The sequence below is a fragment of the Drosophila mojavensis genome, unplaced genomic scaffold (genome assembly GCF_018153725.1).
Source record: "Drosophila mojavensis isolate 15081-1352.22 unplaced genomic scaffold, ASM1815372v1 contig_19, whole genome shotgun sequence".
Taxonomy (NCBI): domain Eukaryota; kingdom Metazoa; phylum Arthropoda; class Insecta; order Diptera; family Drosophilidae; genus Drosophila; species Drosophila mojavensis.
The window spans coordinates 3,818,794-3,836,598 of record NW_025318726.1 but is presented as its reverse complement, the minus strand read 5'-3'; the positions used below and the strand labels follow the sequence as shown (position 1 = coordinate 3,836,598).

The 17,805-nt window shown below is 37.6% G+C and overlaps 2 protein-coding genes across 14 annotated transcripts in view; one reads left to right on the top strand and one right to left on the bottom strand.

The window, feature by feature from the left end:
- Nucleotides 1-75: 75 nt before the first annotated feature.
- LOC6572144 (regulating synaptic membrane exocytosis protein 2) overlaps nt 76-17,805 on the top strand; it is a 44,301-nt gene continuing 26,571 nt past the window's right edge. For 4 of the 13 annotated variants that reach the window (XM_032728255.2, XM_032728254.2, XM_015166254.3 and 1 more), the window contains exons 1-5: nt 83-607; nt 2,423-2,627; nt 5,201-5,326; nt 5,397-5,795; nt 6,820-7,387. In XM_032728255.2, the coding sequence (XP_032584146.1) occupies nt 498-607; nt 2,423-2,627; nt 5,201-5,326; nt 5,397-5,795; nt 6,820-7,387 (1,408 nt within the window). In that variant the 5' untranslated portion in view covers nt 83-497. Of the gene's footprint in view, nt 608-2,422; nt 2,628-5,200; nt 5,327-5,396; nt 5,796-6,819; nt 7,388-17,091; nt 17,160-17,805 lie in introns of all 13 variants that reach the window. The other 9 variants (XR_004363789.2, XM_015166240.3, XM_001998260.4 and 6 more) reach the window with 6 other exon arrangements.
- Nucleotides 4,164-5,117, bottom strand: LOC26528564. Its single transcript, XM_015166256.3, has one exon. The coding sequence runs from the start codon at nt 5,071-5,073 to the stop codon at nt 4,660-4,662; it is 414 nt and encodes a 137-aa protein (XP_015021742.1). The 5' UTR covers nt 5,074-5,117; the 3' UTR covers nt 4,164-4,659.

Here is a 17,805-nt window from a genome sequence, read left to right as displayed (position 1 = left end):
AAATACAAAATTCCAAAATACAAAATAAATAAATAATAAACCAGCAAAGCCGTCATCTTAAAAATTCTTAAAATTAATAATATATAAAAAAAAAAAAAAAAGAATAACAACAACAACAAATCAAATAGTAAAAAAAAAAGTAAAATTTAGAAATTTGCTCTGTGATTTTCTATCAGAATGGTTTATTAATAATCCAAATAAATTTAATAATAATTATAATAAATACAAAATATTATATTTATAAATATTGCCTAATTGCATTCAAAACCAAATGTTATTTAAATATATATACATAAAGAGAGAAGCTTTAAAAATTCCCAAAACCAAAACAAAACCAACAAGAAATTCTACAAAGTCGTAAAGTAATTCATTTATTATAGCAGCGATTTGCTAACTAAATTAGTGCAACTAATATTTAGTTTTTATGTGCGAAACCAACAAAACAAGCGCATAATAACATAAAGAACCAGTTCGGGAACCAGTGCCAGCAGAACGCCATGGACGAAATGCCAGATTTATCGCATTTGACGCCGCACGAGCGCATGCAAATTGAAAATGTGCTCATGCGGCAGAAGCAGGAGGAGGAGAAGCAAAATGAGATAATGCGGTAAGTCGATTTGGTAGCCCATTACATACAAACGATAATATCATATCATACAGATAGGGATATCAGATAACGGGTAATGCAGATAGCAGATGTAAGACAACACTTGTTTTGGGTTGTGATACTCGTATATATAAATTTAGATATTAAATTATAAATGAAAGATAACACGGGTAAACAGATAAGGGATAACGTCGTGTAGCGGGGCAATGTCAATACCTCCACTAATAACCTAACATTACATCGTCAACAGTGACAGGACTGTTAAAGTCCTGTTGTAGTAAGTAAGCTAAGTAGTTCTGTCACTCTAGTGGAACGGCAGAGATCTAGCTCGTACTTCTTCTGGTTTTTACGATATGTAATAAACATAGCCTGAAAATGATTCTTGCACTCGTGAAATTAACCGAAAAAACATATGATCTCGCTCTGAGCGAAAGAACTCGGTTCATTCTTTAGGTACATTGCCTAAGGAGCGATACAATTGACATTCACACAATGAGACTTACGAACTGAGTATTGAGAAATACAATGATTCAACTTAAGCAACTTCAAAACACTGTGATTACTTAACTTCCTCTAATTATCATCTATCAATTTATTGAGATTGTGATTCCTCACCGAGTTTTTTCTTTTCAATGTGTGAGATTTTCAATTAACTATCAACTGTTATATTCGAGCTATGGCAATAAGTGTTGGAATCCTACAGTAGGATTTATAAATTTTATACGGCTTGCATTACTACTATAGGTCTCTCCTCTTCAAACCTAAAAACTCAACTCTGCAGACCTTTATCTTCTTCTTCTGTCATGTCTCATTATGACAGTCGTCTCAGCAATCGACACGGTTAAATATTGATAGATGTGTTAACCTCAAATTCTACTACATAAGCAAATATCGTATTTCTTGTCTTTTAATAAATTAATAAGTGTAATATCGCTCAAAAGATTATAGTAACATATATAACGTCGGCGGCAACGCTCGCATCTTCCTCGGCCGGTGGTATCACCACAAGATACACACAAACTAATTAATACCTTTCCCCCTTTCCGCCGCACCATCCCAAGATTTACAAATGTCTTATCAGACTGAGATTGCCCCAGCTGGGAAAACTAACTATATATACATAAATACATATATTAATATATATGTAGATATGTATATAATTTTAGCTCTACTACACTAGCGATTATGGGAGCCGAATCCTACTCTCCCGAAGACTTGTAAATAGACTTGTTACTCAGTGAAATGAACCCGTTTTTATACTACTACTAGTTTAGTATAAGCTCTCTCTCTCTCTCTCTCGTCCGAATTTAACTGAAAAATACCAATTGGTTGTATACCACTAGGTTGTGTTCTCCACTGGAGAATTCAGCCTCATCAGTTGGTATTAACTTAGGTGCAGACATATGTAGAAAAAAAAATATATATATGATGGCATTAATTTGCAGTCAATAATTAGATTATGAAAATGTGAACATCTAAATTCCAATTAAATCAGTTTTTGCTGTTCCATAAGAACATTCTTAAATAGTTTTCAGGCAGGCTCAAATTATATATTTATTATATAATATATGTCATTATGTATTTCAAACTAGATAACTTCAGATGGATCAACAGTAGAATAAATAGTACATAATAATAGCAACATACAGTGAAATGTAAGAATTTTTGATTTTAGAGGTAAATCCAGCCAAGCTTAAGGGACTACCTTGAGAACTGTCATGTTGTCGCCTATTTTTAGCCAAAATCCTTGTTGTTCCGATGCTTAAGTTTTCTTTGAAATCTAACCAAAAATCGCATTCAAATGGATTTTCACAGACGCAAACAGGACGAAGTCGTTACGCTGGAGATGCAAATCAGACAGCGATCCGAGCAGCAAAAGAAGGCCGGCGTCGAGCTGGATGCCACCTGTCACATATGCCTTAAGACCAAGTTTGCCGATGGCGTTGGCCACATTTGCCATTATTGCAACATACGCTGCTGCGCCCGCTGCGGCGGCAAAGTAACCCTGCGCAGCAACAAGGTAAGTGCAAGCACACCTCCCTCCCGTACCCTCTCTCTGTCTCTCTCTCTCTCTCTCTCTCGCTCTGTGACCCTCTCTCACTCTCTCGTCTCTCGTCTTCTTACTGTCCATGGGAGTTGACAGCGTGACACATTTTACAGTTCGCAATTTCAAGAGCCATTAGACGCGGCTGTCACTCGACGACGTGTGGAGCCAGCTCCATGCAAGGCGAGCTGAAGGCTAGGACAAGGCGAGGCGAGGAGAGGCGAAGTCTGCTCATTTTCCAGCCATTGATAAATTGGATGACACTCTGTCGCCAGCTATACTGACGACCTCCTCTGCCGCGGCTACGGCTGCTGCTGCTCATTGAATCGACCCCATCGCTCATACGCTCCCTTGGCCAGCTCTTACAATTGCCCAAACGCCGCGTGAACCACGCATAAATAATCGCCAATATTTATTGGGCGTTTATTTATTTTTTTTTTTATTAGTTTTATATGACAATGTTTTTGGGGGTCAATTCGACACTTGATTTCTGGCATTGAGAGGCGCTAGCTAGAGCAGCTCACAAGGCTACAGAAATTTAATCTTAAACTAGCCAAAGCCATTAGCTTAGCTATGAGGGAAAACAAACTCTGAAGTAAATTCAACTTGAATAAAGTGCACCATGAATCCAATTTTAATTACATTACAATATTTAAAGACGGATAGATTTTTTCATTTTTAATATAAATATTATGCTTATTGATCGAGATATTTCATGTAGATTGAACTTTATTCAAGCAAATTGAATACATTATATTATATTATATTATATTATATTATCACTCGATTGAGCTTTCAGTTTCCCTATGAAGCTATCTGAACCTATTTAAAGAGCTATCGATGCGCGCACGAAGTTTTCAAACACTAATCAAATTTTCAATGGACTAAGGGATATTGTTGAAATGTACGTACGTGTCAGAAGGGGGTTTAGCGAGTTCTATAAAGTGTGTATATATTTATCAGGACGGTCAATTCGTTTGTCTGTCCGTATGTATAAATGAGTTCATCATATATCTTATAATCAGTTCCCTCTATAGCAGACGCAGATAGTGTTCCAAAACATTAATAACCATTTCCTTTTAATGTAAAACCTCTATTGAAATGCAGCTATAAAATTAAATGTATATATTAATGTAAAAACTGTCCAAATATAGCTCTATGTGTATTTAATAGTATTTCGATTTTTGTTATGTTGTAAAAATCAGCTTAAAGTCTTGTCACAATCTTTGAATTGATGTATCGTAAAGAAATTTCTAAAATATATCTATTGGATTAAAAATATGTAGATTGTATGTTGAAAATTGCAAGAAAATCGGCTAACAAAAATTATTAAATAAAATGGCCAATCCAAGCAGAGCTGAACAGCTTCAGGCATCTTTGCAGTCTGGTTCCTTCTAAGATCCAATTGCCGATGCTACATTATAATTTTAGAAGCACTGTAAATGCCCTATAATGCTTTACATAACCAGATATTGAGATGTCCATCTAATCACCATAGAATTTACACACCTATATCATTAAAATGAATTTATTTAGTTTAAAAGAAAAATCTTCAACTAGTTGAAACGCAAAGAACTTACAGCATCTCTAGTATATCGAGAGCTTATAGATTTTGGTTACCATATTGAAATTTAACAAAATACAATTGCCTTTGGGCTGGGGCCGGGAGTGGGGGCTGAGCATTTCAGCAGTTGGCACACCATTTCACATTGCATTGCATTTCAATTACACGTTTTTCAATTTTTATTTAAGCCAGCGAGCCGTGACGGTCTGGCTGGTTGGCTGGCTTTCTATTGGCATGGCGGGTTATCATTTGCTGGCCACGTTGCCAAACGTTCTGTTGAAGCTTTGCCAAGATGCCACACACAGACAAAGGCACAGACACACACACACACATGCATAGACGTTCACACACATAGATAGGTGGAATTGCAACGTCTTTAACAATTTCTGCATGGAGACGAAAGCGATATAGAATTTCCATTTCCCTCTGGCTCTTCCGGCCATCTCAACTTTGATTGAAATGAGAGGCGCGGAATATGAGCGACATGTGAAGCAAACGATAGAAGCTCTGTTGCCTCTGCTCCATATCGTGCTCCACTTCGGGCTGGAGGCTGCTTTCGTTGTCCACGCTATACTCCAATTGGTCGTCGAGATCGTCAAGCTGCTCTAGCTGCTCCTCCTCCTCCTCCTCTACTTCGTCCTCCTCCTCCTCCTCTTCCCCTTCTGCCAGCTCTGTCGTGTGCCAGCGAAAGTGAAAACTGCAGAAGCCCGCAAAATATTCACCTCGACCACGCTCTACGTACGTAATCAGGTGGCAGCTAAAGGTGTTCCATAGCTCCCACAGCTCGTTGAAGTAGAAGAGGAGCGTGGTGGGCGCAATGAACTGATGCAAGTGATTCTCATCTAAAGGCTGTGACATATTCCCCCCAAAAAAGCAAAAAACCAAAAAAAAAAAAATCTAACGCTAAAATAGAAACTAAGTGAATATTTTTTGGGTGGCAGCTGCTGACGTTAATCTCACTCACTTGATTCTGTTCCGCTTGCAGGTGATCTGGGTGTGTATCCTGTGCCGCAAGAAGCAGGAGCTGCTCTCCAAAACGGGCCAGTGGATAAACAAGACGGCGGTGCAGCAAGATGGTTTCATACGGCGCATCGAACCCGACGGCAGCAGCGTAAGTAGATTGAATTTCAAGCTAAAGGGAAATCAAGTTAGCTCTCGCTCTCTTCCCCCCCTCTTTGCAGGACATCTCGCAGCAGGCCATTGTCGATCCACGCGATTCGGCGGACAAGCGACCGAAGCTGGAGCGCACGCGCAGCGCTGCCGAGAAGGAGAACCTGCCCATGCAGCGGGCTGGCAGCATGCTGCGTCGCCAATATTCGCAGCAGGAGCAGCCAACGAATCGTCGCCTGTCCGTCTCCGACAGCGGCATGGAGCCGCTGAGTCCTGGGCAGCAGCAGATGCAGCAGCAGCAGCTGCCGCAGCGCCAGCGCATGCAGCCCATGAATCCGCAGCAGGCGCAGCAATATCAACTCCAGCAGCAACAACTACAGCAGCAGCAGCAACAACAACTGGGCTACGGACAGCAGCAGCATCCACAGAGATCGGGCGCCTATCCAGAGGATGATCCGCGTTACTATCAGGTGAGCTTATGGAATTGAGAATGAATTTTAGCTATGATGAGATAAAATATTATAATTTGAATTTATTTTGAAACTATTGAAACTAAGGACTCTAGTATATAGCAAACATAATCTGATTTATCAGGAGATTGTAACTAGGATATGCGAATAATAGATACAATTGATAAATTATAGAAAATATAAGTAAGCGATATAAGTACACAGAAATCTGCGTAAATAAAAACAAGAGCCTTCAATATTGCTGAAAGATGAAGAGATTTTGTATAAAATTGAAATTGATTTATATATTTATTTATTATATAAAATGATGTTGACATAGGTAGTACATAAATATTGTAAGACTGAGGCAATCTGATGAAAATGAACATGAAAACGCAGTTCAAATTTTAATGAGAATCAATTTAATGATGTAATTAGAAGAAGATAGAAGAGAAAACAAGTATAGATAAAAATACAAATATAGACAGATCAAGAGGTAAAATATGAGGAGAGAAAAGATGTGAAAAAAAAGCGATGAAACCTGGCCAAAAAACAGCGAAGCGTGCAGAAAGAAAAAGAAAGGGAGGAATGTAAGGAATATGGAGAGATGCAAGATAGGCGAAGTGAGAAAATAAAGAACAAAGTCCTGAACAGAATGTAGAAGAGAGAATACATATGCTAGAAAATATAAGATATGAGCTCGATAAAAAGAAAGGACATGAAAAGATAAAAATGAAGGGGAAAAGAGAAGAAATTCATTAAATTTGAAAACCGGGGATTATATTTTACAAATTTAAATGTGTGCATATTATGATCATATAATCATCTAATATAATATATGTATATAAGCATGGAAAAATGTTACGAATACTCCGACAAATTTAAAGTCCTTAGATTTTGTAATACTATTATGCTTACTCCATTGAAAAGAGATTTCCCTTTTCGAGATATCTTTTTAATGGAGTAGGAATAATCGTATAACGAGAATGACATATTCACTTCGTTTTCATCATTTGAAAATTTATGAATTTATCTGTCCCTGCAGGGCGAGCTGGATGGTCTGATGCGACAACATCCTCACCTGGCACATCCCAGCCAGGTGCAGCAGCAGCCACAGCAGCAACAGCAACAGCAGCCGCAACAGCAACAACCACAGCAACATTTAATACCGCAGCAGCAGCGATTCAATGCACGCCAGCAACATATGCAACAGCAGCAGCAGCAGCAGCATCAGCAGCAGCAACAGCAACAGCAGCCACAGCAGCAGCAACAGCAGCGAATGCTACAACAGCAGCAACCGTATCAAGGATCCTCGACACATGCGCAGATTCATTCGCAGCCAGCGCAACTGGGTGGGGGCAGTGGCTACCAGAAGGCGCCACCGCTGACGCGCAACCTGACGATCAGTGGGGGCCACGCCATGGATGCCACCACCTACAATCAGCAGCAGCAGCAGCAACAGCAGCGGCGCTCCTTGGCTGGCGCACAGTACGCCTCACAGCAGCAGCGATCCTTCAGTAGCTCCGAGGAGGAGTTCCAGAGCCATCTAATGGCCGCGCAGGCGCAGGCGCAAGTGCAAGGACATACCGTTACAGCTGGCAGCGACTACGATGGTGAGTGATTTCGTTTTCTCCAATTAGCACACCCGTATGCCTCTCTCTCTCTGTGTCTCTCTCTCTCCCTCTGTCTCACTCACTCTATTTGTACGCTACCTCTATCACTCTGTTTCCGTTTAAAGGCCAATCATTTGATTGGCCCTCTCTCTCTCTCTCTTGACTTTTATATCCTTGTCCTTTGATCTCTATCTCTAAATAGATATAAGGGCGAGAGATTAAAGTCTACGTTGTGTCTGACTTTGGGTCAAAATCTAACCAAACAAGGCTTCACGCTTTTCGTCTCTCTCTCTCTCTCTCTCTCTCTCTCTCTGCCCCTTTCTACATATAACGGCGACACATATACATATATGTAAATATAATATATATTTTTCTATTTATAGAAAAAAAAAAAAAAAAAAAAATATATATATATATATATATATATATATATATATATATATATATATATATAAATATATGTTTACGTATAAGTTATCTACTTTCCGTCCATATATTTTATGACCCGACTACAAAGATACAAAAATATTTAGAGATTAAAATGATATGGATGTAAATTAACATATGTTTCTATGTTATATGCATATATCTTTCCATGTTAATTTAAATTAACATAAATTTGTCCAAAACCGAATTATAATCATGTCCCTCCCTTTATATAGGTATAATTCTATATATCTATCTCTTTCTATATATTTTCTACCTCTACCAACCCGTCTTGTCTTTAACATTCTAAGTGTTTAGATGTTGTATATAAAAAGTATGCCCCATTTTGTTGTTGTTATTTTTTAACTGTTTGTCTCCCATTCCCTATCTCTCGCTTTTCTCTTTCTGTCTCTCTCTTGCTCTCTCTATCTCTTTCTCTCTGTCTTTCTCTGAAACTCTCTTCTGACTCGCTCGCTATGTCAAATTATGTTTATTACAAATAAATATATATATTTATACATATAAATATTATATATATACCGGTATATGGGTATATATGTATATACATATATGTATGTATATATGTAATCTCTGTCTTTCATTGGTGCGTTGTCTTTTCGTTTAGAACTTTTGCCTTTATCATTAATGAAGTTTCTAAGCTACAATTTCCAACATGTTTCCCATCAATTTTGCTCACACAGTTTCCCAATGTCTTTCTTTATATGTATATTCTATATATTTAATATAACATTAGTTAGCCAACATATAAGTTTAAGATAGGCTTTATATACTAGTTAGCTGTAAAAGTAAGTTTGTCTTTAAGTTGCACTCTAGTTCTTAAAGGGAAACCGATTGGCATGGAAAAACTTGTTCAAATGCCGCACAAAGGGAAACGCGTTGCACAAATAGATGCAACACAAATATTGGTGGCACTTGATGGTCGGCCGCAGTCGTAGCTGTGGTGGCAACATAAACGAAATAAAATAAAAATAAATTGTTGACCAGGGGCAGAGCATGCTGCATGTGGCAAGTGGCAAGTGGCAAGCTAGCAAGCTGGCAAAAGAACCGCGTTGCATACTTTTAGGCAAGGCATTTTCCCTTTTTGCACCGTTAAATGCAATCAACATAAATTATATGCAGCAGCGCGACAGTTTAAAGTTGGCTGGAGGCGCAGGCGGGTGGTGCGGCAGTGCCACAGCTGACCCGAAAACACATTTTGCCAGCGCCACAAGATATCCGAAAAGTTTGCTGGCTAGTTTGGCGGGCAGGAGGCGGTGCGAGTGTGACAAGTGGCAAGTGGCAAGTGGCAACTGCTGCCTGCCTCGTGTTTGGCTGAGCGATATCGCCGGCGACTTTGTCAAGTGCGTTGCTCGTTGCAAATTTATTAGCCTAATTAGAAAGTTTTTTGCTGCCGCCTGCCCCCGGCCACTTGCGTCTTGCCTCCTGCCTCTTGCCACTTGCCAGATGCAGCATGTTCCCAATAAAAATTTCGACTAATTTTTTGCGTAAGAAAATACTAATGGCAACGGCTGATTCCTGCTGCACATTAGCATGCAACATTTCGTGGCAAGATTCTTGTACTTGCCACGCCCCGCCGACTAGAATAAAATAACTATTGATTTCGACTTTGCCCAAAAAAAAAAAAAATAAAATAAATTGAAGGTAGAAACCAACTGCAAGCTGTGGCAGCCAAGTTTGGTTGCAAGCCGCCGTGGAATGGAATTAGGTGCACAATTTTCGGGTCCGCCCCACGATTCCGATAAGCGACCCAAAACTGTGGCAAATGCAGCGCTGCCTTAACAACTGATAGGGAAGACGCCTCTGTGCCCCAGCCACCTATGGAAGCGCCTCCTCGGTTTCAGCTTGTTGCAGCTGTTCTGCTTTGCACCCGGTGCAGCTGCACTGCCTTCTCACCACACAGAGCCACGCGCCAGGCGAAAGCCACCACAGCAAGTGGCAGCTCTCACCACGTTCACAATAGAAACGCACGCAAGCCATGGCCAGACGTCATGCGTTGGAATACTTCCAGCGCCAAATGGGAAAGCTCTCACTGAAACAGCAATGGAACGGCAGGCGCATGCGCTGCATTGAGAAGTGCCGTTATGCCCGCTACTTCCGCTCGCTGTGCTTTCCAGTGCTTAAGCAGCAGAAGTAGCAGCTGATGATGTAGCGAAGTGCGCGCGCAATCTTAAATTTATTTGATTAAAGCTTACAAAAATATTGCCTCTATGAGTTACCGTAGGACGTCAGATCATGGGATCAGAATATGAATAACTATGTTTTGCATAAAATAAATGAACTAGTTCCATGACTTGACTATTTAGTGCCTTTGCTGGAAAAGCTTAAATATAATATAAAATTACAAATTATTAGCGTATTCGAATTTACCTTTTATTTTAATTATCTATAAATATTTAATTTATATCAAAAAGTCTTTAAAAGTCTTTCCAGTCAATACTCATTTTTATTTTCTACATAGACCCTCGATATTAAAAGTTTTTAATGAATTTATAATATTCATTAATTTAGCTATAGAATTTTCACTTTGTCCACTGTGCATTGCATTATTAACTGTAACCTCAATGACGCTATGCATTGTATGCCCACGCATAGATCACATAGTCCCACGCTCACTCTATCTTTCTGTCACGCTCCCTCTCCTTTTGCGTCACACTGTCACCACGATGCTCTTTACTTCAATCCTTCAATCCGCTACACGCTTTATTGCAGCGACGTCATTTCATTCACCGCATTTCGTTTCATGCAGCGTCATGCTCTTTACTACGAATTCGCCTACAACGGCAATGGCAACAACAACACGCAAGAACTAATGCACTTCCAATCCAGTTAGACCGAACAGTTAGTCAACTGTCCAGCACGCGTACCTTAGCTTGTTAGGCAGGGGCTTAGCGGGGGTGAGGCTTGGTAGCACTGGAAAGCAAAGACAAACACGCTGATTTTACCATTGGCCATCGAGAAGGAAAGAGAGCACAAAAACAGAAACAGAAACACAAACACAAATACAGCACAATACCCCAACAACAGTCGCAGTGGCAGTAGCAGTAGCAGTAGCAATAGCAGCAGCAGCGCAGTAGCAGTAGCAGAGCAGCGTGCCTGCCTGACCCGACCATGCGGCAGTAGTAGCAGCAGCTGTCAATGTTATCGCAGTCAACGTCTCTGTCACAGTTGGCGTCGCAGTCGCTCTGGCCACGCGTAACTTTATTTTTAGTTGTGCATTGGAAGTGCCATGGGAAAGTGCTGCTACGGCAACAACAACATGGCGAATTTGTAACATTGTTATTGGAAATATGTGTGTAGGCTACCAGCACGAGGAGCAACAACAACAATGAAAGCAATAACAACAAGAGCCGAAGGGTAGGCGCTAAAGGAAAGCGAAAACGTAAAGCAAAATTCCATTGAGGTTTTTTTTAAATCGAAACGAAATTAGTTTTCGATGAACTTTAAAGGCGAGTAAACAGCCGTTGCGGCTGCACGTGTCGCAAAATCCAAATTACAAAAGGCTAACCAAATAAATAGTGAAAAACATCGCAAATACATTGAAGAAAAAAAAAACGAAACGGATCCCGTGACACGCGGCAAATGCTGCGAGCAATCGAAAGTGAAACTTTACGAGTATCTCACGTTAAATTTAAGGCGAAGGTTGAGCCCAACGCAACCTTGAAGCGAATTTGTGAAAGTGAAGCAATATTAAAGAATAAATTTAATAAAAATAAATAAATAAATAAATAACAAAAAAATTGCAAATAAAACGTGCGTGCTCGCTAAATTACGCTTGCATCTGGCATTGAGTGATATATAATTAAAAGCTTGTTTGCTGAAGGTTAAACGTGTCACACACAAAGGAAATCTACTTTAAATAATATAATTAATATTTCGTCGGGCACATAAAGGTTGCAGAGAAAACTAAATTATTAGTGTATAAAATTTGGCTTTAATTAATGCATACAAAGAGGTAAACAAATGGCTCAAATTCAAGAATAAATACATAAATAAAAAGAGCTGCAAATATAACAGAATATTTAATTGCTATTTATTGCAATAAAACCATAAAATTGCTGCCAAATTTGGGGCCACGAAAGTGCCTTCAAAATGAAATCGAATCAAGTCATGAATCAAATCTTGGCCAGCCTTAAACTGCGCAAATTGTGGCGCCCATTCGACGCGTTTGCCTCCCACACAAACACAGAAAATCAACGCACACACACACGTGCATACATATACATTTGCAGCTGGCCGTTTCCTTGCGTGGGCCAAAGCAGAATCTAAGGAAATTATTCTTATGCCAATTATTGTTTTCTTTTCTTTTTTTTTTTTGTTATTTATTGTTTTTCTTTTTTTGTGTTTTCTTTTGGTTTGCTGAGTGTCGAGGAGCCCAGGTGAAAGCAAAATATACGAAAATTTACGATTTGTTTACTGTATACAGCCACGCGATTACCAAGCCAGCTCTCCCCTGACTACCTGTATACCTGCCTCCCTCTCTGTCCGACTCCCGCTCCCACTCCCACTGTGCGTGTGTGTGGACATGCTAAAACATGTTTTACAATCTGTTTTGCTAATCAAGCGACGTGACTAAAGCAAATAAATATGCGAAAATAAACAGCAAATAAAATCAAAAGTAAATCTACTAAAATATCGAGTCAAGTGTTGTGCTAATTACAAAAATTAATTAATAAATCAAATGAAGTTATTTATTTAATAAAAAAATATTATTACTTCAACATATCACCGATCTATAATAAATACTACAATTAAAAAATCTGAGCATATCTCTGACTAACTAATTTCAATCAAATCAAAGCAAGGTGAGTGGCGATTGCAGCTACAACAAAAGTACCAATAACAACAACAACAACAACAAGAACCACAAGAGCAACACAACTGAACACAGCTTGCACTCAACACCAACCACAACCAACAACAGTGGCAACAACAGAATTTGTAAATGCATATTGCAAATAGATTAGCTCACATCACCACAGCACAGGCAACGCTAAAAATAAAACAGCAGTCACATGCCAAAAAAAGAAAAACAATCCCCTGCAAAAACTGCAAAATAGTAACGGAGGAAAAAATTCCTAATCGCTGCCAAACACACTTAGACATACACTGTAAAAAATCATAGGAAATTCCGGAATCAATTTCGGCGTGCCGAATAATTTCATATCAAAAGCAGAATGATCGATATTTAGGGTATTTATGTTAATAATCAAGATGATCAAAAGGAGCGAAATCTGCAACTTTAAATTACTTTTATTTAGAAAGAAGATTAAAAAATACAATTGAGTGGTAAATTAATAATTTGTTGAGACCTCGAAGTCCTTTCGTCCTTTTTATAGTTATGATATCATAGCAATCAGTTTTCAGTTGATCACAAATTGAAAATTAAATAAATATTCACTTAACATAGCACAGTTTTTGGGTATTACCAATAGAAGTATAAAATAATATTAACAATGATAATGATATATAGTAATTATAAAAATAAACATTATACATACTTTTCTATATCAAAATAGCCTTAAGAATGTTAAAAATAAATAATAATTATAAATTAATTAATAACTAATAATAAGAACTACAGTAAATTGCAATCAAGCAGATAATAAATTTGAATGATTATAACAATAATAATATGAATAATAATAATAATAACAATAATAATTATGATAATGAAAAAGCTAGCTCGAATATGAGGAAAATTATAAATTATATTATTTAACAATCAATTTAAATTTTAATAAAACACACAAAATAAAAGAAGTAAGAAATCTCCAATTGCTGGACTAGAAGATGTCCTGAAACCCGTTTAACCTTCTTAGTTTGTATCTATCAGTCACAATTGAATAACCATTTTTATATGAATGTTTTTGAGCATAGAAGCAGTGTAACACAATTGAGTGTTATAAACATAAATATAAGTGGATAATATTAACACCATTCAATCTCAATTGTTTGAATTTGAAATAGTTTTAGCAGAGTTTTTTTGAATACCTTTTGAATAATTCAATAGATTGTTATCAGGAGATGCTTTAAATCTTCTGTTTAACAATTGTCAAATTAGTAAAAATACAGCCTCTTTATAGATATCATATATTATTCATACCATAATATAATATATTTCCAATTGAGTTTAAATACAAAGAAGTTTTCACAAAGAATATTTTCATATTCATATTTCGATATGAAAATATAAAATCTAAAGAAAAGATAAAAAATATGAGTAGTATACACTATTACTGAAACTAAATGAAAATATTGTAAATGCTAATCTCGGAAACAGAAGAGCAAACATGCCAAGTTCCAAGGTTGGTTTCTGATCAATAAAAATAACAAGATAGTAGATAATACTCGAATTATTCATGTTGTTCAACGCAATAATAAAATAAATAAAATAGATGACTACAATAATTACTATCATTAATCACTTGTGAGAAGTTTTATTACTTCTACTGCATACTAGCTGTATGCAAAAATGCATTATAACTTGTAATGCCAACAATAATCACTAAAGAGAAGATTTTATATATCATTATCATCATTAGCTATATACCCAAAAAATACTCGATCACCTTCTGCAATTGTATTGAGAATCAATGTCAAATCAAAAGCTGCTTCAGCCAGCCCGCCGGTCCGTCGATTTGTGGCCCACAAGAGATGAAAAGAATCCATTGTGCTTTCGTGTTTATTTGCATTTAGATTAGGGCGCAAAAAACAGAAACGGCCGGCCCACTTCTGTTTTTAAGCAAAGCTTAATTCATGAATAAAGCGAAATCAATAACCAAATAAGCAAATGGCTAAATGACAGCCACAAAAGGCAGCTGAAACGCGAAACATGTCGCAGATGGTGTCAAAGCTGTAAATAAGTAAATAAATATAGACCACAAACGATGTGGGCGAGTGTCTGTGTGTGTGTGTGTGTGAATGTGTGCCTATTAAAATATGTGAACGAATGCTGTCGCGGGAGCGAGATGAATTTAATTAAAATGTTGACCGACAGACCAACAGCCAGCTACGTGTGTATAGTATGTGTGTGTGCATGTGTGTGTTTGGTTGTGCAACTGTGCGTATGAGTGACATTAATGCGAGCACTGAAGCTGGTCAGGAAGAGGGACAAACAACACACGAGCAGCAGCAGGAGCAGCAGCAGCAGCAGCAGCAGCAACACCAACGCATTTTATGCGTGCTGCTCATTGTTGTTGTTTGTGCTATTTATGCGCCTGCGTCTGTCTATACACGAGTCTCTGTGTGTGTGTGCGGTCGGTTCATTTGTATGCGTCGCCTGCTGGTTTAAAAATAGAACAAGCTGTTCTCGCCTGATGTCCTTTTAGCCAGCCCAAACATCTCCCATCGCACCACCACCTGCCCGACCACCCACTCGCAGCTGCCGCCCCCTCAGGCAACTGGCTAGAATTTATGGACGAAAATATAAAACAGGAGAGTGTTACACTCATACACATACAAACACACACACACACACACACACAGCACTCAAACACAACAAACACAAACTAAAACGAAGTTTGTTTGATTTTAGCTTTTATTTCTTTCATTATTATTATTTTATTTATTTATTTACTTTTTTTGGCTTGTGCGTTTTGCACAATGCGATAATTGTGCAAGACTTGACACTCACACACGCATACTTACACACACACACACGTGTGTAACAAAGGGCAGCCAACAAGCGAGTGAGCGTCCGTGTGTTTGTATACGGTATTGATTTTTGCCTTCTTTTGCGCCTTCTTTTCTTCGTTCGCCTTGGCCATCTCTTTGCCACCATCGCTTCCTCTCGTTCTCTTTCCGCTCTTTCGCTGCTGCCTCAATGTGCGTGAGTTTCGCCATTTGACTTTCAAACAACACTGCACGATAATAACAAAAAACACGTGTTCTTTGAAAGAAATAAAGAAATATAAATATTTTTAGTAAATTTATTTAAGTTGAACTCTAACTTTTTCAATATGTACTTAGTTATTTCTTAAATAATGCAATATTTATGATTACAATATTAATTTTTAGGAGCGTTACACGCAGAGTTACCGAGCCAAAATTGAGCTTTGATCTCTAAATCATATCTTTATCTTTCAGTAGGCCCAGTATTAAACTAGAAAATTTAAGTTTTAGACATCTTTAAGAATGGAACTTCAGTGTGTAATAACCACTTATACGTATTAATTAAACAGATTCTTCTTGGGCTTCTGATTGCTGAAAATATACACAATATTTTAGTATTCTTTAAGAAAACTTTCAAAAATAAAATTTGCACTATTAGGAAATGAAACTGATTTAGTTCAATCCAAGCAGAGTAATCCTTTCCAAAACTCATTAGGACAGGTCTCACAAGAGTGCTATAACAGAACTGCAAACTTTTAAAAAATAATCTAGATATGTAAAATTTACTTTACTTGGCCTTTGCTTAGCTTTGCTTTACTCTCGTAAGTTCCTTTGTTTTCGCTAAACCGCCATCGCTGCATTTTCTCATGTAAATTTTGATGTTATTTATTTATTTATTTTATATATGTTTTTTTTATATTTATTTTCTGCGTAATTTTGTAGTCGTTACGAGCACAATAAACGTTTTCTATCGTGACCAAAGTCAAAAGAAACTGTGCCAGGGGTATGGCCCACAATGGGAGGACAACTACCGTCTGTGTGCGTGTGTGTGGCTGTGTTTGTGGGGCACGAAACTAGTTTTCATTCAAGCGATGAGTGTGTGCGCTTGTGAATATGTGTGCGTGTGTTTGTGTGTGTGCAGAGCTTAAGAAATGGCCGCAGTTCATTTTTCAAGCAATTTACATTGTGCTCACAGCTTGTAGCTAAACAAATTATGCTGTAGCTGAAGATATACTTATAAATTAATTATAGTCTCGCCTGAGCACTTGTCAACTTTAATTTATGGAGCCTCGCACTGTACATCAAACATAATTATTGATAATCAAGCCAGATATTAAGTGTAAATTATAAGCTAGCTATAAATTAGTTTAGTCTAAGTAATGCGCCCTCAATTCCCTAATGCCATTATTTTTATTTACATTATAAAAAATATATTTTCTCTACTCTCTCTTTCTCTTTGTTACTCCGATGTGCGACCCCTGAAAATCCCACAATATTTGTATGTTGAAACTTGCCCAATAAAAAAAAAAAAAAAAAAAATGTAAATATTATGCCCGCCACAAACTATTTGCCAATTCGAAAACTGTTCACAAATTTTATTGCAATAATTACAACAACAACAACAACAATAACAACAACAACAGCAGGTAATTTTGGCGTCGTGCAAAGTGTCCAAACAAATCTCTCGCCCGGCGATCTACAGATTCATGCAAATGTAAGCAAAGATAAATAACAGAAAAAACAACAAAAAACAAAATCAAGAGCAATTTTGAATTTGATAACATTTCTAATGCGTGTCTGTATTTTATTGTTATCGGTTATCGTTTTCTTATGATTTGTGATTTGTGAAAACACATACAAAATGGAATGTACATTTTACCCACTGTGTCGTCTATTTCTCTTGGTCTCTATTTTATCTCTCTCCTATCCAAAGTTTCGTTCGTTCGAGCACCTTTCACAGCCCACATTTTTGGCCTTTTTTACTCGTTTCACATTATTTTTTTTCGATGTGTGTGATTTTTCGATGTGTGAGGCGAATAGCTGCCCCTCCTGCTCCAACACTTTGTTACTGTTTGTTTCTTTTGTTGCTTAACAGATCCTTTCACACCTTCAAAGTACCGCTCGATGCGCTGTGTACACACTTATTATTATATATTATATTCCTCTTACGTTTCTTTCTTCCAATTTCTTCAATTACTCTTTTGAATTACTTGTACTTGTATATCTAAAAACAAAAAACAAAAAAAAAAAATTAAAAATTGAAAAAACAAAACAAATACGTGAAGAATTTGCATGGATATCGTAACGCTGTTTCCAGTTTCCTCCTTACTTCAACACAACAACAAAACACACTTGAGCCC

What these genes read in the sequence shown, in the direction of transcription:
- LOC26528564 (XM_015166256.3), bottom strand. Translation starts at nt 5,073, where the DNA reads ATGTCACAGCCTTTAGATGAGAATCACTTGCATCAGTTCATTGCGCCC.